The sequence below is a fragment of the Myxine glutinosa genome, chromosome 10 (assembly GCF_964187855.1).
Source record: "Myxine glutinosa chromosome 10, kmMyxGlut1.1, whole genome shotgun sequence".
In the NCBI taxonomy this organism is placed as follows: domain Eukaryota; kingdom Metazoa; phylum Chordata; class Myxini; order Myxiniformes; family Myxinidae; genus Myxine; species Myxine glutinosa.
In genome coordinates, this window is record NC_136270.1 from 89,095,679 (window position 1) to 89,123,649 (window position 27,971).

The window sequence follows — 27,971 nt, forward strand, 5'->3', positions numbered from 1 at the left end:
CTTCTATCAGTTCGGCAAAAGTTATAATAAAATCTTCAGCTGCCTTCACATCCGCCTCACCAAGTCGACAACACGCACACCTCGCTCATGTTGTTCGACGATTGCGTGTTTTATAGCCAAGCTCATCATCCTCTTCTTCTTCTCAGCACTGCACTTGGCACTCACTTTCTTAGGCCCCATGGTTAAAACTAAGAAATTTTCCAAAATAACCAAAATGCGAAAACAAAAATGCAGCGATATACGGCAGAGATACTGTACTTGCACGGCAAGATAACCACGTGACCGGGTGGCGAAAGCTCGTAACTCAGATCTCGGCTCGCATCTCAAAGCAATAAACTGCCCGAGCGACGGCTCGTATCTCGAAAAACTCGTAAGTTGGGGCACTCGTAAGTCAAGGTTCCACTGTATATATATATATATATATATATATATATATATATATATATATATATATATATATATTGTTGTGGATATGAGGATTGTGTTTTTTTTTGTGTTTTTTTTATTATTGCTTTATTCTGGACCCTCCTGCCTCCAGTCTGTGTATAAAGGTCAAAGGGCGTTCCCGTAGTTAATTCCATAAAACATACATGAAGGACACCATATATCCCTGTTCAGTAGTTATATCCTTATTATCTGTATTAGTGTAAGGCTGTGTCTTCCATTAATTGACACTCCATTGCACTGCATTAAATAAAGTAGATCCCTCCGACATGGCATCTTCAAAGTGCCAGGTTTGCCAGGTTAGCTGCAATTGCCAACTGCATTTGGGCGGTTTTCTTCGTTCGCCATTGCTGCCCTTTGGCTGGGGCTAGCTCGAATCGCCCCAAAACCACCATTGGCCACGAGGTAAGGTCGGGGAAGAAGGGCGTGTCTCCACCTCGTCATAGAGGGGAGGAGTGAACCAGCCCTTGCCGACCAACCCAGAACGAGGGGTTGGCTTTAGAGGGCGGAGAAAGAACGTTTGGGGGAGGTTCGCAAAAGGGTCAAGGGTGGGGCTTATATAACCCGAGGAAGACGCCCCCAGAGAGAGTGGAGGAGGGAGGAGATCAGAACACAGACAAGCCTGAAGAGAGTCCTGGAGTTTGTGAGAGAGGGAGAGAGAACCCGTCACGCCAGACCCCCCACCAGCAGCGTTGGCTCCACCAAGCAGCTCCGACCCGTTACACCGCGCACACGACAGGATCGGTGGCATCGGCGGCCGTTGAGGTCCAGCCCGACGTCCCGTGCGGGATCAAGCTCCAGCCAGCTCCGTGCCTTCCTCCCCCTCCAGCCACCCACCTCCTGTCATTCCTGCCTGCAATTTCCTCATTCGTGTACGTGAGTTTGTTCTGTTTGTCTTGTCCCTGGGTTAATTAAGACTGTAGGTAAGCCAGCATTGCACTGTGTCTCCTTGATTCCTTCTGTCTTTATTTTATTATCTTTCCTTCTTCCTTGGTTTCTTTGGTCCTGTACATAGTAATAAATTATATTCGTATTGCAAAACCTTTTTGTCTTCTTCTTCTCCTTCACATCCGTGTCGCTTTTGTCTTTTCCATATTGAATATCTGTGGCGCGATTTTGGACAACGTTCAGGAATCGGGTTAGTCGGGGTAACTGTTAGGGCCGCGGCACCATCCGCTCGGCAAATTAACATCTTATCCGCGGTCCGTAACTATATATATATATATATATATATATATATATATATATATATATATATATATATACAGTGGTACCTCGGCTTACGAGTGCCCCAACGTACGAGTTTTTCGGGATACGAGCCGTCGCTCGGGCGGTTTGTTGCTTTGGGATACGAGCCGAGATCCGATGTACGAGCTCAAAAAATTTATTTTTTTGAATTTTCCGGTTGTGGCTTCCGGTTCCGGTCACGTGGTTATCTTGCCGTGAAAGCATCTCTGCTTGGATATAAAACACGCAATCGTCGAAATACATGAGCGAGGAATCTCCTTGCTCCAGCCGGTGACGTCATCGGCGGGGATCCCCGCCTCCAGAGTGGCTGGTCACGTGACCGCCAAAGCGTGTCGCGCGTGCGGGTATAATGAGCTACACCTGTGGATCACGTGACCACGGAAGCACGCCTCGCTTGAGAGGCATGGCTTTCGATTTGCGTTTTGCTTTATAAGGCGCGATAAATGGGCTTTTGAGTGTTAGCGGTTCATGGCGTTGACGGTTCATGGCGGTTCATGGCGGTTCATGACGGTTCATGACGGTTCATGGCGTTGACGGTCAAAAACCCATTACATCAATTTTACCAGGCACTGTACAGTAAGTACAGTGGACACCAAATGCACGGTGGAAGGCTAGAAGTAGAAGATCGTCCAAGACAAGTGAGAATAAGCCATACTTTGGAGATGACGTCATTCGCTGGTCCGATAACCAAAGATGTGGTATAAAAAACCAGGTGAGCTAACAATGCAGCAATGAAGGAATTCGGCCAAGGCACCGGCACACAACGACCTACCTACATCGAAAGACTCAATGCCAATGGTGACAGAAGCCAAGACGGCCGGCTTAAACACCGCCGAAAGACCACGGTGTACCAACTTACGATGCAGAACATCTTGCACTTAATATGATGACAACAGGTGCCATCCTCTGACGTACCATTACAGGTACAGGTACAGTACACGTGAGCACAGAGCAAAAGTTCACTGAAACCGAGATTAAGAAAAAAGAAAAAACACCTCGTGGTCCGTGCTCGATATCCGAGTTTCAATCTTTTCAAACACATGATGCTCTCGGTCACGGTATCTCCTGCGAGCTGCTTCTCCTTCAACCACACAAACAACAACTTCTCCATATCTTCATGGATAGAGGTCCGGAGCTTTGAAATAATCGTAACGCCCTTGGCTGGCGTTATAGCCTTTATGGACTCCTTCTGCTTCAAAATCGTACATATCGTAGAAGGAGTACGATCGTACTGCCTCGCCAAGTCGACAACACGCACACCTCACCTGGCATGCTCTTCTCCTCTGCTTAATAAAACCAGTTTATTTCTTTACATTCTCTTGTATTATGTACAGTATATACGAGGTCGTGCTTGTTTATACATTATTTGTTATTTATAAAGTACATTTTTGTTATTTAAAAGCACCTAACAAAAAAAATTGGTGTTTTTTTTTTGAGGCTGGAACGGATTAATAGCATTTCAATGCATTTGAATGGGAAAATTTGCTTTGACTTACGAGCGATTTGGCTTACGAGCTCCGTCACGGAACGGATTAAACTCGTAAGCCGAGGTACCACTGTATATATATATATATATATATATATATATATATATATATATATATATATGTATGTATGTATGTATGTATGTATGTATGTATATGTATGTATGTATATGTATGTATGTATATGTATGTATGTATGTATATATATATGTATGTATATGTATGTATGTATGTATATATATATGTATGTATATATATGTATGTATGTATATATATATATGTATGTATATATATGTATGTATGTATATATATATATGTATGTATGTATATATATATATGTATGTATATGTATGTATATATATATATGTATATGTATGTATATATATATATGTATGTATGTATATATATATATGTATGTATATATATATATGTATGTATATATATGTATGTATGTATATATATGTATGTATGTATATATATATATGTATGTATATATATATATATGTATGTATATATATATATGTATGTATATATGTATGTATATATATATATGTATGTATATATATATGTATGTATATATATATATGTATGTATATATATATATATGTATGTATATATATATATATGTATGTATATATATATATATGTATGTATATATATATATATGTATGTATATATATATATATGTATGTATATATATATATATATGTATATATATGTATGTATATATATATATTGTTGCGAATATGGAATTTGGCCTCCATATCCGCTTGTAAATATTCCCCTATTTCCCCAATACTCCCCAACTATCCCCAATCCCCCATTCCCTAGTCCCATTGTCTGTAAACAACACTCTGTAGAACCGACCTTCCCCTTTTTCCCCCCATTAAATGTCGTGCCCAGGTCCACCGCATCACACGTAGACAACTTTCGGACATCTTGCTAGTTATTCTTAGTCTATGTCAGTTAAGGACTCGTTTCCATTAATTATGACTCTTCGTTGCACCAGAATGTGATTATATGGCACCAGTAGTGAGTTTAGGACCTTTCCCATACCTCCTTCCATCTTCTTCCCCAAACAACAACTACAACTACAACTACAACAACAATTACAACAACAACGACGCTGCGCGGGGGGGAGTGTGCGTCATCACACCGGCTCGGTTAGCCGCCATTGACAATGCGCGCCGGACCATGCGCTCCACGGGGTTACCACGAAGGGGCTCCTTGTCAGTCCCCCGTCGAGGGCGGAGCCGGTAACCCCCCCCGCACGCACCCAATGAGAGGCGACGTGCCGATTCCATCTGGGGCGGAGCTAACGAGCCGAGGGCGTGTCACTCCCCGCCGGAGATACGAAGCGACTCACCGGATGTGAGGTCAGATGCGCCCCCAGCCTGGAGAGAAAAGTTGCCACGTACGAGCGCTGAATACCTCCCCGCATCTCTGGACCGGACCGAGTCGATTCTGACCTTTGAGCCCAGGTGCACCTGGAGCCATCGATCCTGCCTTTCCTAGCCATCAATCCCCGTGTGAGTCAGCCTTTTGTCCCGTTTATCTGTCGTCTGTTGGGAATAATATAAGAGTGTGTCTAAGTGCTTATCTTACTATGCTGTCCCTCTTGTAGTTGTAATCTAACCTTCCGTAACAATATAACCTCCTCCGGAGGTCTTGAGAACCGTATCCCTGGTGTGTCATTTTAATCCCAGCCGTGTGTCTTTTCCTTCATTGATCTAGCGTAGCGCGATTAGTCAACGTTCGGGTATAATCGGGTAACTTGTGCAGACGTGGTCATACTAAACCGCTCGGTAAATAACATCTAAGCCACGTCTGTAACAATTGGTGTCTAGGAGTGGAATTCGAACCCGGGACTAAATTTATTAGGCCCAAATTTGTAACAATTAGAATCGATTCGGAGCGCGTTTCCCGCGCGAAATTATAACGGCGAAATTTGATTTTGTTATACGAAAATAAAAACCCGAATTTTGAAAGTCGCGCTATGGCGGATCAAGACAGCTGGGGTCCGGTAGGGGAGAGTGAGGCAGGGTCGGTCCAGGACCAAATTGAGGGACGGGAGGAGAGCGAAGCAGTGAGGGCGGCAGGGTCGCAAAATAGCGTTGTCATGCACGAGGTGGCCACGGCGTCCACGCCCGCGACCGTAGTGGCGCCACCGGTGGATTTGAACTTGTTTTTCATACAAATGAAGGCCCTTATGGCCCAGAATAGGGAGGAAATGAGGGCTCAGAGTGAGCAAATGAGGGCTCAGAGTGAGCGATTGGAGGGCCAATTGGGGGTAATGGGAAACCAAATGGGGGTAATGGGAAACGAAATGGGGGTAATGAGGGACGAAGCGAGGGGTACCAGTGAGGGATTAGACAATAATTTTAAGGGATTAGACAATAATTTTAAGGGATTAGACAATAATTTTAAGGGATTAGACAATAATTTTAAGGGATTAGACAATAATTTTAAGGGATTAGACATGAAATTTGGGAAATTAGACGATAGATTAGGGGAAATACAGGAGGGGTTAACGGGGGTAGAAAACAGAATGGCCGCTCAAGAGAATCAAATGGAAGGGATGCAAAAAGGGTTAGAGGGGTTAGAAAACACCATGGAAGGCAAATTGAGGGACATGAGGGACCAAGCGGAAAGGGAAGTTAACCAAATGGGGCAGCAGATAGAGGGGGTCAGAATGGGGGTAGAAACCAAACTGGATGCTCACAGGGAGGAAATGGAGCAGATGAGGGTGGCATCTGGGCAGGAGATGCAAGTGATGGGAGAGGAGATCAGAAGAGGTGTGAGTGAGGAGGTCGGAGGAGTGCGCGAGGAGGTGAGGCACTGTAAGGAGCACATGGAGAAGGAGGTGAGAAAGGGGACTGTAAAGTTACAAGGGGCCATAGAGGACCTGACGCAGGAGGTGGAACAGCTGACGGAGGGACAAAAAGAACTAACGGACCAGGTAAAGAAGAACACAGCGGTAATAGGAGGGTTAAAAGCGACACAAAATGACCTAAAAAATGACTTGGTAGCGACGAAGAGGGAATGTCAGATGGTACGTGAGGGACTGACAACGAGGTTGGACGAGGTGATAGAGGTAATGGAGACGAAGGACCGGCAGGTGAGGACGCACCTGGAAACGGTCAAGGTAGCCTTAGAGGATGAGCTTGAGGAGACGTACCGGGGAATGAAAGAGGTGAAGCAGAAACTAGAAGAAGTGGAAGAAGGGATGAGCGAAATTAAGAAGCGACGGAGAGGGGATAAGAAAGAAATAAAAGAGGAGATAAAAGAATTGGTCCAAAGTCTGTGTTTGGATCGTGATGATGTGCTCATTAACCGGATGAGGGATTCGCAGGTGATGGAGGAGAAGCGAAGAGGAAGAGGACCCGGTGTAAGTGGTGACCAATATGGTCGTGCGTATGATGCGCCAGGGGATTTAAGAAGCTTGGGGGTCGAGATAGACCCGGGTGTTCGTGAGAGGCCGTGGGTGAAGTGTGCGAAAGGTCTGGTGTGCGAAAAAAGAGGTGTGCGAGAAAGTCCGACTCTGGGGTGTGTGAGGAAAAAGTGCGTGCCAAGGAGTAGTGAGGGTGCTGGCGAGAGTGAGTCGGTCGTAGCGCGTGTGCGAGGGAGCACATGGAAGCGCGGTGTGGTAAGTGTTACAGAGGGTGTGACGGGAGAGTGTGCGCAAGAGTGTGCGTGAGAAAGGTGTGTGACGGACAGGTGCATGAGGGAAGAGTGCGCTGTCAGAAGTAAGGAAGAGTGTCCACCTGTGGTGAGTGTTACAGAGGGTGTAACTGGAGAGTGTGCGCGAGAAAGGTGTGTGACGGACAGGTGCATGAGGAAAGAGGGCGCTGTCAAGAGTAAGGGTGAGAGTAGTGAGAGTGACAAGGAGAGTGAGCTGGTTGTGACAGGTGAGCGAGGATGTACACCTGGGATGGAAGGATGCACACCTGGAATGGTAGAGCGTGAGTGGGAATGCACGCTGGAGTTGGTGGTGAGGCACGTGGTTGGGTGTGCGAATGAGAGCACACCTGTGATTGTCACAGAGGAGGTGACCGAGGAGGGGGCGCGAAGCGGTGTATTAGTGAGGTGTGCGACCAACGAGTGTGTGCCAAAGTGTTCGGTGGTCAGGTGTGTGACCAAGGCTGTGAGTGGAATGAGTGTACCGAGGTGTGTAAGGAAAGGTACGAGGAGAATGGGAACGGCTGGATGTGTGAGCAAGGAACGGGCTGCGGGGTGTAAGCGTCCAGGTGAAGCATCGACGTTAGACGGGGTAGAGTGTAGAACGACTTATAGCCGAATCGGGCCCTCGGTGCGTGCCGGGCCTCGCTTTGAACGGCCGCGTCCAGGCTCCACTAGGTGGAGCGGGCAGCTGGATAGGAAGGGTCGTCATGGCGACCACGTTTTGTGGAGACGTGCCGGCAGGTCGAGATCGGGACATTGGATGGCTCCACGCCGAGGTGGTGCGTGGGATCTCGGCCCGGGTAAGCCCCCGTCCCTGCCCCGAATGCCGGACGCATCCAGCCGCCGGCACAAAAAAACCAGCATTCATTGCTCGGCTTTACGAAGCCGGGCTTTGGACAGGAATTGGCGCACCGAGAGGCATTAGTGAGGAGACTGGGTGATGAGGTTAGTGTTTTGGACCCAAAATTAGAGAAAAACAAAATTTGATGATTGGCAAGGGATTGGCAGTAGTGATTGGTAGATGATGGGTAGTGATTGGCAAATTTTTAATTTGTTGAAATTTGATATGCAAAATTGGTAGTGAGCGATGGGCCCGGTGGGTAAGGGGGGGCATCCCTGCCACCCTTCCCATGGTGGGGGCAAAGGAGCAATAGATTATGGGGTGTATGGCAGTGAAAACTAGCCCGGGTGGGTTAGGTTATATTGTAGGGATCTAGAGAGATGACATTAGGTAACGTTAAGTTTAGTTAGTGACTGATACCTGTAGTGGGGACGCAGGTAGATTAGTGTGGATGATAATGACATGGGAGCGCAATAGTTTAACGGGACGACTGGGAAGCGCAAGTTTCAGAGGGGAGTAGTTAGATGAGATGATGCTGTGTGAGAACTGGACAGGTGTGATTGCACAGGTGTGCAACTGGACAGGTGTGTGGAGCAATGGATGAGTAGTGAGTGTGTGGATCAGCGCGAATGCGCTTGGGGAGAGAAGGGTGCAGGCGGCACCAAGAATGAGAGCACAGGTGTGCAGGTACAGGTGTGTGGAGAGAGTTGGAGTAAGTGGTACGGAGTGGTGTGCATGGTGCGAAGGTGTGGATGGGGGAAGAGTGGACCCCTTTCACGAGTACCCGGGGCAGGTAGTGTAAGTGTTAGGTAGGGGGTATAGGTAAATTGTGGTTGGATATTGGCATTTGTGGTGCGGTTGCAGAATGGTGTGGTGAATGGGTGCATTAGTGTCGTGGAAATGGCTGGGCGTGTAGCCTGTTAGTGTGTGTAGTTGGTTGGGCACTCCACCACTGTAAGGATGTCGGCCAGGTGAGGCCGCAGGTGGGCTCTGGGAGCCGGTAGTTGTGAGTGGGTGCCTGAGGATCCCGGGTGTGGATCGGGCAGCCCAGTGCCAGAGAGGGCACCGAGTGGGGAGAGGGCCAGAGGGCCTTCCCCAGGTAGTTAGGTTAGGGTAAGGAGCAGGTAAGCTCGGAGGCAACTGCAGTGGTGGGGGTGTGCAGGTGGGTAGACCCACTGGGAGAGGTACACGCCACAGCCCAGAAATTGTGCGAGGGCACCGGGAGATGAATCGGGGGAGTGAGACCCCAAATTGAAAAGCACCACAGTTTGGCCAATGGGAATTGGTTTTTAGAACCCATAGTGTAAGAGGGCCAATGGTTTGGCCGGAGAAAGACCCCGGGTAGTGTAAAGTTGTTAAAGTCACTTAGGAAATAGTTAGGATTGATGAACCTGTCGCACCATACGCAGCCACTTACCTGTGGTGATGATGATGACTCCACACCTGTGTTTTCGTTGTTTGTTGCAGGAAATGAGATTGCTGTGGATTTGTGAGACGCATCACGACGTGGATGAGACATTGGGGTGATTCCATCTCTCCCTCCCTAGGAGGGACTGATGATGAATTGGTAATGGCAAATTATGATGTTGAGTTGGAGATGGCAAATTATGATGTTGAGTTGAAAATGGCAAATTTGATTGGTTAGGAGGGAGAGAAGACGAATTTGGTATATGGGAGGAACGGGGAAGACAGTAGGGATGTTTGTTGATTTGTAAAGTAGATGTTTATGGGTAGTGTTGTGTTTTGTGGATACAGTAAGGGGTAAGGGAGGGGCCATGTAGGTTACCTGGTGGGGGGGGGGGGAGCGTACGGTAGGAACGTACCTGTCTCACCTGGTTCCCATGTGCCCCCAGTGTGCATCATCTTATATTGCGTGCACTTTTGCGCCCTTACCACCTTACTCACTTGTCTGCTTCTTTTGTCTCCCACCTCCGAGGATCTGGCTTTGGGGTAGAGAGAGAGGAGAGAGCGGTGCTGGCTACGCAGTTGTGGGCCTGCACTTTCGCTGCTTGCTGCTTGGATCGATACACCATATGGACCGCAATGTTTGTGGCCACCCACAATGGACCGCAGCTCTTTTGCGGCCAAGCACCACCCGTGGATGGACCTATGGGTCAACGTGGCACCTATGCCATACAGGTGAACCACTTATAGTTGGCCCCCTGACGGCCACAATAAAGAAATGGACGCGGTTGGCGCCTTTCTTTATTTTGTTTAAAAGAAGTAAGAAGGCCAAGTGCACCACATGAAGGCAAGACCAGCGGCAGAACATCGGCCGGCTGCGACACCACCGGTGATTTGTAAACACTTTATTGGTGCACCGGATGGTGCTCACTGTGTGATGGGGTGGTGCTTGATGCTTGGAAGGGGTGCTCTGCACATTATTAAAGGCCGTAGGCCACAGAGCACTCGTGGGTTGGTGTATCGATGCTAGCATGCGTGCTCTCTCTATGCATAACATCTGCATGTGTTCCTCCAAAAACAGGTCCTGGATCGTAGTGTAAATATCAGCGTAGTCTTGTGTAAATAATGCTCCCTACCGGCTGTATGTTTAGTTTGAGGATTCTTTCCGGATTCGGTTATCCTGTGGGTGTGTTTCTGTGAGGAGAAGGGTGCAACGTCGCAGGGGGACATATTTACTCATTTGTGAATATCTGTAAAACTGTCGCACTCAGGGTAGAGTTAATAGTAGAGGGAACTACATTGCGTGCCACACTAAAGTAGGTAAAAATTTATCGGGTCGGGACGCCCCGAGGGTAGAGAAGGGTGCAATGTTGCGAATATGGAATTTGGCCTCCATATCCGCTTGTAAATATTCCCCTATTTCCCCAGTACTCCCCAACTATCCCCAATCCCCCATTCCCTAGTCCCATTGTCTGTAAACAACACTCTGTAGAACCGACCTTCCCCTTTTTCCCCCATTAAATGTCGTGCCCAGGTCCACCGCATCACACGTAGACAACTTTCGGACATCTTGCTAGTTATTCTTAGTCTATGTCAGTTAAGGACTCGTTTCCATTAATTATGACTCTTCGTTGCACCAGAATGTGATTATATGGCACCAGTAGTGAGTTTAGGACCTTTCCCATACCTCCTTCCATCTTCTTCCCCAAACAACAACTACAACTACAACTACAACAACAATTACAACAACAACGACGCTGCGCGGGGGGGAGTGTGCGTCATCACACCGGCTCGGTTAGCCGCCATTGACAATGCGCGCCGGACCATGCGCTCCACGGGGTTACCACGAAGGGGCTCCTTGTCAGTCCCCCGTCGAGGGCGGAGCCGGTAACCCCCCCCCCGCACGCACCCAATGAGAGGCGACGTGCCGATTCCATCTGGGGCGGAGCTAACGAGCCGAGGGCGTGTCACTCCCCGCCGGAGATACGAAGCGACTCACCGGATGTGAGGTCAGATGCGCCCCCAGCCTGGAGAGAGAAGTTGCCACGTACGAGCGCTGAATACCTCCCCGCATCTCTGGACCGGACCGAGTCGATTCTGACCTTTGAGCCCAGGTGCACCTGGAGCCATCGATCCTGCCTTTCCTAGCCATCAATCCCCGTGTGAGTCAGCCTTTTGTCCCGTTTATCTGTCGTCTGTTGGGAATAATATAAGAGTGTGTCTAAGTGCTTATCTTACTATGCTGTCCCTCTTGTAGTTGTAATCTAACCTTCCGTAACAATATAACCTCCTCCGGAGGTCTTGAGAACCGTATCCCTGGTGTGTCATTTTAATCCCAGCTGTGTGTCTTTTCCTTCATTGATCTAGCGTAGCGCGATTAGTCAACGTTCGGGTATAATCGGGTAACTTGTGCAGACGTGGTCATACTAAACCGCTCGGTAAATAACATCTAAGCCACGTCTGTAACAATATGTATGTATATATGTATGTATATATATATATATATATATATATATATATATATATATATATATATATATATATATATATATGTATATATATATATATACAGTGAACCCTCGTTTATCGCGGGGGTTACGTTCCAGAACCCCCCGCGATAAACGAAAATCCGCGAAGTAGCGACCATATTTTTTTTTTATATATATATATATTTTAAAGCATTATGAACTCCCCACACTCTTATTAACCTTTCCCATACTCTTATAAACACTTCCTATACTCTTAAACACTTTTTACACTCTTAAACATACGTAATTTTAACAACATATAAAATTCTAATGGGTACTCACCATTGAAGATACTGTAGCTACCCATGGGTTCCCCAAGCAAGACCAGCATCAGAATCTCCTTGCTCCAGCCGGTGACGTCACCGGCGGGGATTCCCGGCGCGAGAGTGGCTGGTCACGTGACCGCTAAAGCGTGCCGCGCTTTGCGGGTATAATCAGCTACACCTGTTGATCACGTGACCACCGATTCACCGAAGCACGCCACGCTTGAGAGGCGTGGCTTTCGGTTTCTGGTTGTGCTTTATAATGCAGCCCGATAAATGGGCTTTTCAGTGTTCCCGAGTTGGTTTTGAGAATAAATATCTTCTCGGACGAGTTTGTGTCTTGCCCGTCATTTCGTCCGTATCAAGCAAGAGCCCCGGCTCTTCAATACTACAACTTGCGTGATGAAGATGATGATGAATTAGCTGTGCAGTACTGATGACGATGAAGGTGATGACGATGATGAATGTACTGGCGTTTTCCATACGCACGACTCTTTGTCTACCCTTCTACTGTACACTATGTACAGTATTTTATTTCTTGTAATATGTTTTAAATACTGTATTTTTCTTATTTCTTTACGTTTTTAAAATTTTTAGGCTAGAAAATGCTTATTTTACCACAAAAATATTTAAAATAATAGTATATAAAAATACATTTATACCGCAAAATCCCGCGATATAGCGAAAAATCCGCGATATAATTTTACATATACTAGCGAGAAAAAACCGCGATGTACCGAATCCGCGAAAAGTGAACCGCGATATAGCGAGGGATGACTGTATATATATATATATATGTATATATATATATATATATATATATATATATATATATGTATATATATATATATGTATATTTTCCGGTTCACGATCAATGATCGATGTGTATATATTGTTACGGAACCCAACATCGGCCTATGGTTCCCCTTCGAGGGGGGATTAAGCCCCTCGTCTGTTACGGACCGACGTGGTCCCGGGGGTATGACGCCACGCCCGGTCGGCGCTGGATAGGGTTTTAGGCCCACAAGTCCTATGACCTAAATACCAGCGCTTCCCGGTACGCGAAGGAACACCCCCCGCTCACGGCCGCAGCGTAATGGATGTTGCGCCGAGCGAAGCGAACCGCGGCGTGAGCCGTTTACCAAGACTAGACCCGATCCTGAAACGTTGGCCAAATCGTGCCACAGATATTCAATGAGGGAAAAGACAAAGACGACACGGATGTGAAGAAGAGGAAGATGAAGGCAAAAAGGTTTGAAATACGATTATTATTTATTACTATTTACAGGACCAAAAGAAACCAAGGAAGAAGGAAAGATAATAAAATAAAAACAGAAGGAATCAAGGAGACACAGTGAAACTCTAGCTTAACTAAACAGGCTTAACTTATACCCCAGGACAAGACACACAGAACAAACTCACGTACACAAGAAGGATGGAATGGCAGGGATGGTTTGGGACGGCAGAGGAGGGTCCAGGCAGATGGTAGGCGTCGAGGTCCGGCTCCAAGCGCGCGCTCCGATCCACGCTTTGGGGTCGAGGCGAAAACCCGGCAAACACAGCCTCGCGTCTCACCGACCGGCAATAGGGCCGAGAGGGTATCGGCCTATTGCCGGAATACAGGCACCCCCTCACGTTTCTCTCTCTCAGTCTTGCTCAATGGTTCGCTCTCCGTGCTGCCGTGGGGACGTCGTGTGCTTTTTCAGGACTCATCTGCCGTTGCGCGATCTTCGCACGCATATCTCATCCTCAAGCGCCGGTGTGACACGCCCTCCTCGGTTTCGGTACCGCCCTCCCCCCCGTGCTCTGTTTCGTGACCTTGTATGGCAATCCCACGGGCTTGTCTCCTTATTTGGGCATGGCGCCGAACGGCACGCCCCTCGTGGCGAGCCACGGGCTTGTTTCCTTATTTGGGCATGGGGCTGAACAGCCCCGCCCTTCGTGGCTTGCCATGGGCTTGCCTCTCCCTGGCGACCCCGCCCCTCCTGTTCAAACAGAGCACGGAGCACATGGCAATGGCGGCGAATGCAGTTGGCAATCGAGGCTTTGGGAATGGGAATGAATTGGGATCTATCTATTTGAATTCGGTGCAATGGAGTATTAATTAATGGAAGACAAATCCTTAGCCTAATACACAGAATAAGGAAATAAACTACCAACAAGGAGGAAATCTATGATTGGCTAACGTGATTGTTGATGACCTAATTACGGGACGCCCTTTTGACCTTTATCCACAACTGGAGGAAGGAGGGCGATATTTTACAATGTACTATACAAGAAAAAAAACAATTAAAAAAACACCATTCTCATATCCACGACAACATATATATATATATATATATATATATATATATATATATATATATATATATATATATATATATATATATATATATATATACACACACACATGTTGCTCGGCTTGGCTCCGCCCCTCCGGAAAGCGCGCGATGTGTCGCGGTGTTGACGTTCGCGAGACGAGGCTGAGGGCGCGCGGTGCGGCTTGAGGAGAACTCCAGAATAAACAAGAGATATCCATTTTTAAAGATTTTCGTTCAATTAACGATATCTGCCAAACCACGTGCCCTATCGCAAATTCCAAAATGACATTTTAGTAGATTGACATGCTGAACAGATCTGTGAAGTTTCCCCTCGATTGGATCAAAAATGAGGGAGGGGCTCGGTTTTGAAGGTTCATGCTTAAAAACGTCATAACTCTGAAACAATGTGACGCATGACGTCATGCTCGCTGACTTTTTTTGTTCGTCATGGGTATGCGATTCTGCCTGCAAAGTTTGGCCTCGATCTGTTCAGCCGTTGCAGAGAAAAAGGGGTTTTCGTGTTTTCACGAAAAACAATATGGCGGCCGAACCACGTGATCTGTGACGTCATAATTACCATTAAAATATTCTACAGACCGAGTAGTCAAAAAAGGTCCGGAAAACTGTTCTTGGACTGACGGACTGACGGACTGACGGACTGACGGACTGACGGACTGACGGACTGACGGACTGACGGACTGACGGACTGACTGACGGACTGACTGACTGACTGACTGACGGAGGGACGGCGTGCAAACCGATAGTCCCCTCCGGTGTACACCGGTAGGGGACTAATAAGCAAAGTACCAACATCTAATCTGGTGTGTGGGTGTATCCAGGCATACGGAAGAACGCTATTGAAAATTGGTTTGCCACGTCAAAATCCCAGATGGCCGCCACCATATACATGTCTGAACCTTGTGAGCGAAATATCTTGAAAAACAAGCACTCTGAGTATTGCGCTGCAATACATGTCCCCTACCAAAGTTCAAAGTGCCATAACTTTGTCAAAAATGATCGAATATGCAAATTTATGCACGGTTGATGCTGGTTTTCAAACTTGATCTGAGGTATGCTGAGACACGTGTGTCATGCCTCGCCTCGTTGATAAGCCCGCAAGGTCGCTCCTCGGAGCGGCCTGCACATATTGCACTGTGTGAATTATATAAATTATTACCAACTCACGGTCTGAGGTACTAGCGATTCAAGAGATATCCATTTTTTTATGGCACATTGGAGAAGCCAATGCGAGGTTTCTTCTTCCTCAGCTTGTCACAACTCTGTCAAATGCGATCGAGTTAAAAAAAGTCAGAATTTGACCAAATCTTTTTTATTCGTTTGTTAATATACCTCAGCTATTGACAAATCTTAAATTAGAATTTTATTTGAGGTTAAAATGACTGCGACAGGTCGTGTCCAACGATGCCTTCAGTCTGTGCATGTGATAAATAATTAAATCCGCACACTTGACGCCTCTTCTTCTTCACGCAATAACAACTTCTAGCTTCCAGACTTCCATCCAATCATCTTGAAATTTTGCACACTTGTTACTCTTCATGACTTCTACTATAGTATGAAGTTTCACGTCGATCAATAAAGCGATTGAAGAGATATCCATTTAAAAAATATTTTCGTTTAATTAACGATATCTGCCAAACTACGTGAGCTATCGCAAATTCCAAAAGGACATTTTAGTAGACTAACATGCGGAACAGATCTGTGAAGTTTTCCCCTCGATTGGATCAAAAATGAGGGAGGGGCTCGGTTTTAAAGGTTCATGCTTAAAAACGTCATAACTCTGAAACCATGTGACGCATGACGTCATGCTCGCTGACTTTTTTGTTCGTCATGGGTATGCGATTTTGCCTGCAAAGTTTGGCCTCGATCTGTTCAGCCGTTGCAGAGAAAAATGGGTTTTCGTGTTTTCACGAAAAACAATATGGCGCCCGAACCACGTGACCTGTGACGTCATAATTACCATTAAAATATTATACAGACCGAGTCCCTCCTATGGTCAAAATTTGATCTCAATCGGTCCTATTATTGCAGAGAAAATCTTTTTTAAAGGAAATTAAAACTTAAAATGGCACTGAGTTAAGGATCATCAGAATTATCAGAATTCCCAAAGTTCAAAGTGCCATAACTTTGTCAAAAATGATCGAAACGTCGTGAAGTTCGAACTTGATCTGTAACTTATCATGAGGAAACTATGTGCCAAGTTTGAAATCGTTAGCTTTAAGCGTTTAGACAAAAAGTCCGGAAAACTGTTCTTTGCGTGACGGACGGACGGACTGACGGACTGACGGACTGACGGACTGACGGACTGACGGACTGACGGACTGACGGACTGACGGACTGACGGACTGACTGACGGACGGAGGGACGGCGTGCAAACCCTCCGGTGTACACCGGTAGGGGACTAACAAGCATTCTGAGTATTGCGCTGCAATACATGTCCCCTACCAAAGTTCAAAGTGCCATAACTTTGTCAAAAATGATCGAATATGCAAATTTATGCACGGTTGATGCTGGTTTTCAAACTTGATCTGCGTTATGCTGAGACACGTGTGTTCAAAATTTTGTTGAAATCAGCCAATGTTTGGTGCAGTTATCGTACGGAAACCAAACTGTGACAGACAGACGGATCTAATTAAATATGCAAATTTATGCACGGTTGATGCTGGTTTTCAAAGTTGATCTGAGTTATGCTGAGACACATGTGTGGACAAAACTTTGTTGAAATCAGCCAATGTTTGGTGGAGTTATCGCACGAAACCAACGTGTGACAGACGAACCTCATTAAATATGCAAATTTATGCACGGTTGAATGTGGGCGCGGATGATGTGAGACCGGGTTATCTTGACCAGATTATCCGCGGACCCTGGAAGCTAGGTTACTTCTGACGTGTACTGTGTATACTGCTAAGAGGGCAGAGTATCAGATACATATTTAAAGAAGTATTCACGCAGATTATATGCACAGAAGCATACGGTAAAGTGACACTCCAACCTCCCTAGATGTATTGCTGATTTATTGGTAAACTATGTGAATTCAATGTATTCTTGCCTGATATGAAGAATTGTGTCAATGGAAACAAAATTCAGTGAAAATGTTTTTGACTTGATGCTTATTCTAGGAAAGCATTTTAAAGAACAGTCCACGATTACAGCATATTGTACACAAGGAATATTAACAGCTTTGCCTTACCGCACTCCAAATTATAGTCCGGAAAACTGTTGGGGAAATTACCAAGGGTTATTTACTTACAGGTTCTGAATCGTTCCCAATCACTAATTACCTCAGGACGGGCTCACCTGTGATTCGCACTCGGGACTTCGATTTATTCACCTCGCAGACAGGTCAGCAGAAGCACAAGAAAATACGTTGTTTTTCAAGATCAATGATCGATGTGTATATATATGTTGCTCGGCTTGGCTCCGCCCCTCCTGAAAGAGCTATCGCAAATTCGCACCTCCTGAAAGAGCTATCGCAACTCACGGTCTGAGGTACTGTGTCGCACTTTTGACGTTCGCGAGACGAGGCTGAGGGCGCGTGTTGCGGCTTGAGGAGAACTCTAGAATAAACAAAGTGCCATAACTTTGTCAAAAATGATCGAATATGCAAATTTATGCACGGTTGATGCTGGTTTTCAAACTTGATCTGAGGTATGCTGAGACACATATGTGTCACGCCTCGCCTCGTTGATAAGCCCGCAAGCTCGCTCCGTGCAGCGGCCTGCACGTATTGCACTGTGTGAATTATATAAATTATTACCAACTCACGGTCTGAGGTACTGGCGATTCAAGAGATATCCATTGGGAAAAAAAAAAAAATCGTTAATTAATGATGTCTGCCAAACCACGTGCCCTATCGCAAATTCCAAAATGACATTTTAGTAGACTGACATGCTGAACAGATTTGTGAAGTTTCCCCTCGATTGGATCAAAAATGAGGGAGGAGCTTGGTTTTAAAGGTTCATGCTTAAAAACGTCATAACTCTGAAACCATGTGACGCATGACGTCATGCTTGCTGACTTTTTTTGTTCATCATGGGTATGCGATTCTGCCTGCAAAGTTTGGCCTCGATCTGTTCAGCCGTTGCAGAGAAAAAGGAGTTTTCGTGTTTTCATGAAAAACAATATGGCGGCCGAACCACGTGACCTGTGACGTCATAATTACCATTAAAATACTCTCCAGACCGAGTCGCTCCTCCGGTGAAAATTTGATCTCAATCGGTCCAATTATTGCAGAGAAATTGGTTTTTAAAGGAAATTAAAACTTAAAATGGCACTGAGTTAAGGATCATCAGAATTATCAGAATTCCCAAAGTTCAAAGTGCCATAACTTTGTCAAAAATGATCGAAACGTCATGAAGTTTGAACTTGATCTGTAACTTATGAGGAACCATGTGCCAAGTTTGAAATCATGAGCATTAAGCGTTTAGAAAAAAAGTCCGGAAAACTGTTCTTTGCGTGACGGACTGACTGACGGACTGACTGACTGACGGACTGACTGACTGACTGACTGACGGACTGACTGACTGACGGACTGACTGACTGACGGACTGACTGACTGACTGACGGACTGACGGACTGACGGACAGACGGCGTGCAAACCTATAGTCCCCTCCGGTGTACACCGGTAGGGGACTAATAAACGAACTACTAACTTCTAATCTGTTGTGTGGGTGTATCTAGGCATAAGGAAGAACGCTATTGAAAATTGGGTCGCCATGTCAAAATCCAAGATGGCCGCCACCATATATATGTCTCAACCTTGTGGGCGAAATATCTTGAAGAATAAACGAACTACTAACTTCTAATCTGGTGTGTGGGTGTATCTACGCAGAAGGGAGAACGCTATTGAAAATTGGGTCACCACGTCAAAATCCAAGATGGCCGCCTTGCGTCTTCCACTTCGTCAACTCACATCACTTCACCGATGGGGGACCTAGGCCTAACGCTTGTTTTTATTAGTCTTTAATGCTTACAAAGCAAAGGCCATCTCGCTGTACTTCGTGCGTACATCTCCGTCCGGCCATCCGTTAGCAGTTTTCTGTTACCAAGATAACGTATGAACCACTGAAGGGATTTCAACAAAACTTGGCACAAGCATACACTGCAATGCAAAGATGAACTGATACGATGTTGGGTTCAACAGGTCAAAGGCCATGTGCCCTTTCCGATTATTGTCCCCCGTCGTACCGCGGAGCGAAAGGGGGACTATGGTTTTCCTGTGCGTGCGTGCGTAAGCGAAGGACCGCATTCAAATTTGGTGTGTGGGTGCAACCCACATCAAAATCCAAGATGGCCGCCACCATGTATGTCTGATGCCATGTATGTCTGAACATTTTGAGCGGAATATCTTGAAAAATAAGCGAAGTACCAACTTCTAATCTCGTGTGTGGGTGTATCCAGGCATAAAGAAGAACCCATTTGAAAATTGGGTCGCCACGTCAAAATCCAAGATGGCCACCTCCGTGTATGTCTGAACCAGACACATACACACTCCATACGACAGAAGATCCCCTGTCGGCGATTAAAGGGGAGGGGGAAATCCAGACGCATTTCCCGCCCCACACAAAAATGGCCTCAAAAACAGGGTTCCAGGCGATGTGAGGGATCGTTGATGCATTGAAGAAACGACAGTTATTGTAACATAAATAGCGAGGGTTTAGGCTAATAAAAGTGGTTTTTAGGATAATCCAACAACAGCACCAAAAACACCTCCATGCTTGGCTCCTTCCCTGCTTTTCAACCAAGTCCATATCATTTGAAGGGAAAACAAACACAAAGCTGGTTGCCATGTTATATAATAACACCAGTATGGAATTTGACAATGAAGTGTTTGTGGCATGGCCACCACCAGTTGCTTGCCCTGAAGCCCCCACAACTCTTTGTCCGCCCTGTGTCGGTGACTGGCTTTGGAGGCCAACTTAGAAGTGTGGTTTACCCAAGAACGATCATGGCTGCTGGTAAGACCCAAAATGCTTGAGTGACTAAACTTCTTCAAGAGGATTGTTCAGAAAGTAGATGGGAAGGTTTTCCAGGATTGAAAGACATGTCCAAATGTTTGACTGAATTTTAATTCCATCAAGGTCTGTAGAGAGGGAAGAGGCTGCTGCTTGTCTTTCTGAAGGATGAGGGATTTCACTAGAGAGGGTGGAGCTGTCAGCAAAGAGATAAAGAAGATCTTCCAGAATCAGATAGATCATATATGCAGATTAGATTTCCAAGTAGATGTAAGATGACCTAGGTTAAATTATAGGGTGAAAAGGGCAGAGAAAAGATGTGTAAGAGTAGCAGAACTGTATTTTAGTGCACGTGAGATGATGCCGTCTGGTGCAGTGGCAGATTCAGAGTCGAGGGTTGCCAGAAATAGTAGTAGTAATCTTTATTGTCTCATACCCATAGAAATTCCTCTTCAGTGACACTGCAAGTTCAAAACATAATGTAGAAACATAAAACATAAAAAGGAATAAGAATAACAAAGATATAGAAGATGTACTCAACAGCAAAATGGCAAAAAATTTGATTTTCAACATTTGAATTGCAAATGGTATAAATTACTTATTGAAAATGTTCTTCTTAATAAACATAGAACGAAGGCGTCTCTCTGATGGCAGTTTTTCAAAAACTCTGCTCAAGAAGTGACTTTCATCGGTACATACATGCATCGACTTCCTTTTGAACACGAGTAAATGTGGAGACTCCATACTAGTTAAAGGTCCACCCACTTTAAATCCAGTCCTTCCACCCATTGTAATGACCTTTCTCAGTCGTGACCTGTTCCGCACATTTAGATAACTACACCAAGAAACCAAATAAAATGACAACACGCTTATCAGCAAGAAATTTGTTACCATCTGCATAATGTTTGAGCTAACACAAAATTAATTCAACTTCCTGAGAGATACCAACATTGATTCATTGCACACAGTTCATCGGTATTTCCATCAAAAGTTACCTTGTTATCAATAATAGTGCCCAGGTATTTGGATTTGTTAACAATTTCTACCTCTTCGCCATTTATGGTTACAGGCTCATGATTGTGACCTTTTCTGAAATCCAAATCACCTCTTTAGTTTTGCACACATTCAGAATGAGACAAAAGTCCTCAACACTGATTCAATGCATCAATAGCAAACACCTCGACTTTCTCAGGTGCAAATGACACAGATCCCTGGAGCAGTTGGCTGCAATTGGGTACAATGTTGACGGTGCGGTGGGTTGGGGACACGAGCTTTGGAAGCAAATTGGGCAAATACATGTAGTATACGGGATTTGAACATGGGTTTCTCTACCATCTTGAGCCTTTTGTTCAGTGGGGAACACTAAACAGGTCATTCGAACCAGGTTATATGGATCCTGACAGAAGTGTCTGCACCACTGAGTCCCTGTCACCATCTTATCTGATTAACCTTTCTCTTCTGTTGTCCTGCACTCTTCTATGATCCTTGATATAGGTGTTAAAGAAAAGGAAGGGAGGACACACAGGTGGTTGGTTTTTGATAGACTGATGAAGATCAGTCATTTGGAGAGTACAGGTTGCCTTATTCACTCAAACATGGAACTTATATGTCTGTATTTTATTTATTTTTACTCACGCAGCGGCCAAAGACAGAGCACGCAGGTATTGGGATGATCTCGTCTATGGGTTTGTTACTTGTGAAATTGAAGGTTTGCAAGTATATTGATAGGTCTGGTCTGTTATTACCACTGTCACCTATGGTGGACAGAGGTTATGTTTCACCCCTGTCTGTTTGCCTGTGAGCAGGATATGTCAAAAAGTTATAGACAGATCCAAACGAAACTTGGTGGACAAGTCGGGTGTGTGACGAGGACAAATTGATTAGATTTTTGGGAAGAGCCGGATCCGGATACGAGAATTTCTAAGTGATTCTTCATCATTGAGAGATTGGGCCAAAACCAATATCTCAAAACGTTGTGGATGAGTTATGCCAAAACGTGGTAGATGAGTTGGTTAGATGACGAGAACAAACCCATTAGATTTTGGTTCAGGTCCCAGATGCAGATCTGGCCTATCAGTGGGATACAAAACGAAAACTGTTCAGCCTGGTGGAGGTATGCATTTTAAATAGATTTTATTTGCTTCAACTCACGTTCAACAATTTTACTCTTCTCTCGAAGAAGTGAGCAAAGTAATGTTGGATGTACAGTCGTGGCCAAAAATATTGGCACCCTTGCACTTTTTTCAAACAACTCACAATTTTCTCTGAAAATAAATTGAAATTAACAAAAATATTTGGTTTCCACAATTCTTTATTTCACTGTTAATATTACAGAACCATTGTTTTTGATTCAGAACTTAAGACATCCTTTTAAATAATAAAATAAAATAAATGGCATTGACAAAATTATGGACACCCTCGGCTTAATATTTGGTAGCACAGCCTTTGGACAAAATAACTGCAGTCAAGCGCTTCCTCTAGCCATGAATGAGCTTTCTACACGTCTCTACTGGCAGTTTTGCCCACTCTTCTTGTGCAAACTGCTCCAGTTCTCCCAGATTTGAAGGGTGCCTTCTCCCAACTGCTGTTTTCAGATCTCCCCACAGGTGTTCAATGGGATTTAGATCTGGACTCATTGCTGGCCACTTCAGAACAGTCCAGCGTTTCTTGAACCATTCCTGGGTGCTTTTTGAAGTGTGCTTGGAGTCATTGTCCTGCTGCAAGACCCTTGACCTTTGCCAGAGACCCAGCTTTCTGACACTGGGTTTATCATTGTGCTCCAAAACGCCTTGGTAATCTCCTGATTTCATGACGTCATGCACATATGCAAGGCACACAGTGCCAGAGGCAGCGCAGCAACCCCAAAATATCACTCAACCTCCTCTATGTTTGACTATAGGGAATGTGTTCTTTTCTTTGAAGGCTTCATTTTGTTTTCTGCAAACATAGAGATGATGTGCTTTACGAAAAGCTTTAATTTGGTCTCATCTGTCCACAGGACATTTTCCCAGAAGGATTTTGGCTTGTTCAGGTGTGTTTTGGCAAACTCCAGTCCGGCTTTCTTATGTCTCACTCTCAGCAGTGGGGTCCTCCTGGGTCTCCTACCATAGAATCCCCTTTCATTGAGTTGGTGACGGATGGCGCAAGTTGAAACTGTCGTACCTTGTGTCTGAAGGTCAGCTTGAATCTGTTTGTTTGAATGGTGGAGAAAGCACCCCGATCAACTGTCAATCATTCGCTGCAATCTTCGATCAGGTTTTCTCTTGCTGCCACGTCCAGGGAGGTTGGCTACAGTGCCATGGGTCTTAAACTTCCTGATAACATTGTGTACGGTGGACACAGGAACATCAAGGTCTCTGGAGATGGAATTGTAGCCTTGAGATTGTCCATGCTTGGCTACAATCTTGTGTCTGAGCTCCTCTGACAATTCTCTGGTTTTCTTTCTTTTCTCCATGCCCATTGCGGTACACACAGTGACACAAAACAGAATAATGACTCCTTTTCTCTGTTCAAACTGGTTGAATGAATGATTTTTATATTGCAGGCACCCGCAACTCACCACAGGTGAGTTCATTTCCAAAGTAAAGGAGAATCACCTGCTTCAAATCTAATTATTTCTAGCAACTTATAAAAGGTGCCAATAATATTGTCTGGGCCATTTTCGGATTTCTGTGTGGAATAAGCTAAGATTTAGTAATTTGTTCAGCTCTTGTTTAGTTCCACTGCAAACCAAAGAAATACATATGTGGATACCAAAATATTTTTCAATTTAAACAATTTTCTGGAAGAAATGGTGCACTATTTGAAAAAAGTGCAAGGGTACCAATATGTTTGGCCATGACTGTACAGTGTACAGTGCCTTCAGCAAGTATTGTTATCTTTGTGGGGGTAGGTGACGAATTGCCATAATGGAGATAGGAATGTGGAGGTTTTAGCATGGACCATGGACACGAAGAAGAAGAACCTGGATGTAATAAGTAGGGAGCCTGTCAGGTTGTGTTTGCATGTCACAATAAGGGGCGTGGTTTTTGTGTTGACTGGAAAGGGCTCAAGATTAATTCTTTCCCGTGTGTAATTGGCCCTTGTGATTTTTCCCGTGTTTTTTTTTTTTTTTTTTTTTCCATTCATTCAGCCGGCCATGCAATGGGGCTCCATTAGCCACCACACCATCAAGGCCGACAAAAACCCAGCGCTTTTCTTTTTCATTCATTCAGCCGGCCATGCAATGGGGCTCCATTAGCCACCACACCATCAAGGCCGACAAAAAACCCAGCGCATTTGCCGATTGGGCTTATCCCACGCCACAACCACCGACGTAATATGAACATTCTCGAGAGACTAAACTCCTCCCCCGACGACTCGTAATGGAGAGATTACGCCCCGAGCTTCGTGATTGGTTAAGGAGCCATGGGGCGATGAACAGCACTCGGGCGATTGGACAGAGTGTGACGTCAGATGGCTGGAAGGTTCGAGGAGGAGTAAAGAGGCAGAATCCATCTCTCTCTCGCGCTCTCTGGTGCTGGCTTCGTGTAGGGCGGACGCTTTTTGCCTCTGCTTCTCGGCTGCGGCTTGCTCGTGTGCGCTTTTTGGGAGAACTTTCGGAGCTAGAGTGGACTTTTGCGATTGTGAGGAGGAGGTGTTAGTGGCGGTTTGTGGGTCCGCATTGTGCTTCCCTGGACGGCTGAGGGACCCGAGGGAGGACTGCCCTGAGAAGGGACCTTGCGTTCTTGGCGCCGAGGGGCGGCCATCTTGTGTGCTTCCCGCCTGTGGGGCTTTGAGCTTTGACGACCAGCAAGCTTCTAAAAGTCTCGTTGAGCAAGCTGAGTGCCGGCCGATATAAAAAGAACATGGTTTTATTTTTCTTTAATTTGTTGTGGCCTGAATTTAAAATGGTTTAAATTAAGATTTTTTTTGTCACTGATCTACACATAATACCCCATAATGTCAAAGTGGAATTCTGTTTTTAGAAATTTTTACAAAATACTTAAAATTTATTCCAATTTAAATTCAGGCTGTAACAACAAAATGTGAAAAAGTCAAGGGGTGTGAATACTTTCTGAAGGCACTAAGATTAAAACTTGTGCAGCCTGTGTCGAAGTGCTCAGATAACGTAAGCACCATGCCTTTCTGTCCCACTTGCAGCTGGAATCAAAGCTGATAACAATGCTAAATTTGCTTATCAGTTGAAAAAAACATTTCTCTTCATATATGTTTATAAACAATTGCACGAGCTGAACAAAAGTGCTGTGGTAATTTATTTTATTTATTTACCCTGCCCCAACCCCAACAGCTGTTCACTTTGTCCTAAAGCTTTTTATCATTTTTATCTTTCACTTTATCTCATATCTTTCACTGACTCTAGAGAGAGCTACGTGAAACATGTTATGTTGACTACTGATTAACCCCTGATTCCTGGCACAAAATAAAATAAAATGTTATCTACATGTTCAACAATTACTACACAAGCTTTCACTGAAGTAGTTCTTTCAAAATGGAAATGAATTTTGACACAACACACTTTTCCCCCAACACGCCCCCTTCCCCTCCCACCTCACCCCCCTCCGTCCCCCAGCCTCCTGCCCATTTGAGTTTTCTGACTTTGTCAAAATTGTATACTTTGAAAAATGATGACTTTTATCATCAACTTTATGTCAGTATTTGAAATAATTACAGAAACATGACAAGAGTCCCAAACGATGAGTAATTGTAACACATTGTGAAGGCACCATTAGTGTACAATAGATTATTACAGGAAATACAATGTTCTTCAGTTTTACAATGCACTAGTATCTTGTATGTGAGGCCCTTACTTTACCCAGAGCATTAGGCATATTTTTCATACGGCTATTCTGTTTATCAATGTGCAATTGGGAAATATTGTTCCTTCATGTCCTGGATTAGGCTTGGGTTACACTTGCCCACGGAAATGAAATCCATGTCTGTTGGTGTGGCTATACCTGTTTTCCGTACTCTGTTGCCCGTTTGCAATCCTTGCTTGTTTCAGCTGTTGTATCCATTTTTCAAAAGTTTAGTACTGTATATCGTATAGTTCGGTCGTTATAGTTGCCCTCATCCTTTTTTTTTTTTTTTTCATGGACTATTGAATGTTTACAGTAATTGAGCAATGTGACATTTGCACACTACCCAGGGTGTTTTAGCCATGTTGATTGATCGCGTAACGATGATCGAGTATAGAAATGGCTCGCCCATGTAGCGTATATTCTCCAAGTATGACATTACAAGCCTGTCATAAGCAGAGATTTCCGAACGAGAAGTTAAAAAGCTACACCTGTCTAGAAGCCCGCTGTATTGCAAAAAATGGTTGTTGTTTGGAAGATCCTTAAATTCAAGAATGATGGCATCGTGAAGTAGTATAGCTGTCCGGCAGGCAAGCCTCAGGCAGACCAGTCCTGTGGTTGAGCCGACAGAACTTAAGTCTGGCCTGCTGGGCAGCTATGCTAGTTAAGGGTGTCTTAATTTTATAATATGCCCACATTATTTTTGATCTCTTAAAAAGAAAATTTTGCATTTTATCACCAAATATATATTTGAGACACAAATTTATTTCAAAAAACGATCTCCCCTTTGGGGCTGCACTCATTTGGACTTGACACTGTCACTCTTTCCATTGTTTTTCACTTCTCATGAACATATTCGTAGACAGGCTTTTAATTTCAGATATCCGGGCCTAAAAGGCCAAACTTTCTGTGATGTGAATTGCTCTTTGCTAAATTACATTTTTGTAGTCTGACATTGTAGTTGTTGAATGGCAAAGAATAGGATGACAGATTTTTTTTTAATGGCCCTTTTTTACTTTGATAAAATGTATCATCAAACTTGACGGAAAAGTTTCAATTGTATCTTTTACTGACTTTTAGTACTTTATTCTTAAAATTTTGAGAATGAAAAAACACTGAATTTTGGTTTTATCACCCAGGACATGGTCTGGTCCGGCCTGGAGCCCTGCACAAAGCATCTCTTCAGTGTTGATCTCTATCCAGTCGTTGATGACAGAGAACCCATATCATAATGAGCCAGGTTTTGAGCAGGTATTATTTACATATTTACTGTGTCACTGCTCCCCAATTCATTTTATATTTTCTTAAATCAAAGATTAATTACCCTTGCCTGAGGAGAGGGTATTGCATTTGAGTCCGTTTGTTTGTCTGTCTGTCTTTTTGTTTGTTTGTTTGTTTGTTTGTCCGCACAGAATAAATATGATTTTCTCTGCAACCTTTGGACCGATTGACAGGAAATTTTCACCATAGGTGCAACTCCACCTGTATAATTTTTACGGCGTAGCCCATAGGGCAAAGCCGTCTAAAACAGTGTTTGTCCATCTGTATGTATGTCTCCTCAAACCAATCAGAGCTGAGGATCTAGTCACATGACAGGGTGATGTGATTACATCTGATGTCATTACGGTGGTATGGCGGCTGACTCTCCGCACACCGCCATTTTGATTTATATGCCGTTCATGCCGAACATATCGTCGAACCTGTCATATATCACAATCGCCATGCTCTACCTTTACGTTTTTCAATCAATGTGAAACACAAACAAACCGATTGTTAAAATGACATCAAATAAAAACGTCTCTTCCAACAAAACGGTACGTACCCAACCCTTGTGGGGTATATAGATTACAATAGATCTTCCCTCAGTTCTGTAAGTAAAACTTACCTCATGGATGTCTGGATTCCTCCAAATTTCTTTGTTTAATGTTATAAACAGCATTAGCGACTGTTTAAAAAGCTAATCATGTGTGTTTGTGGTTTATAATAT

The 27,971-nt window shown here is 44.6% G+C and overlaps 1 protein-coding gene across 1 annotated transcript in view; it reads left to right on the forward strand.

Annotated features, from left to right (window-relative positions):
* The window catches only part of UBE2Z (ubiquitin conjugating enzyme E2 Z), a 69,317-nt gene that overhangs the window by 23,398 nt on the left and 17,948 nt on the right, over positions 1-27,971 (forward strand). The window contains exon 4 of the mRNA XM_068126576.2: positions 27,124-27,235. Coding sequence (XP_067982677.1) covers positions 27,124-27,235 — 112 coding nt within the window. The remainder of the gene's footprint in view (positions 1-27,123; positions 27,236-27,971) is intronic.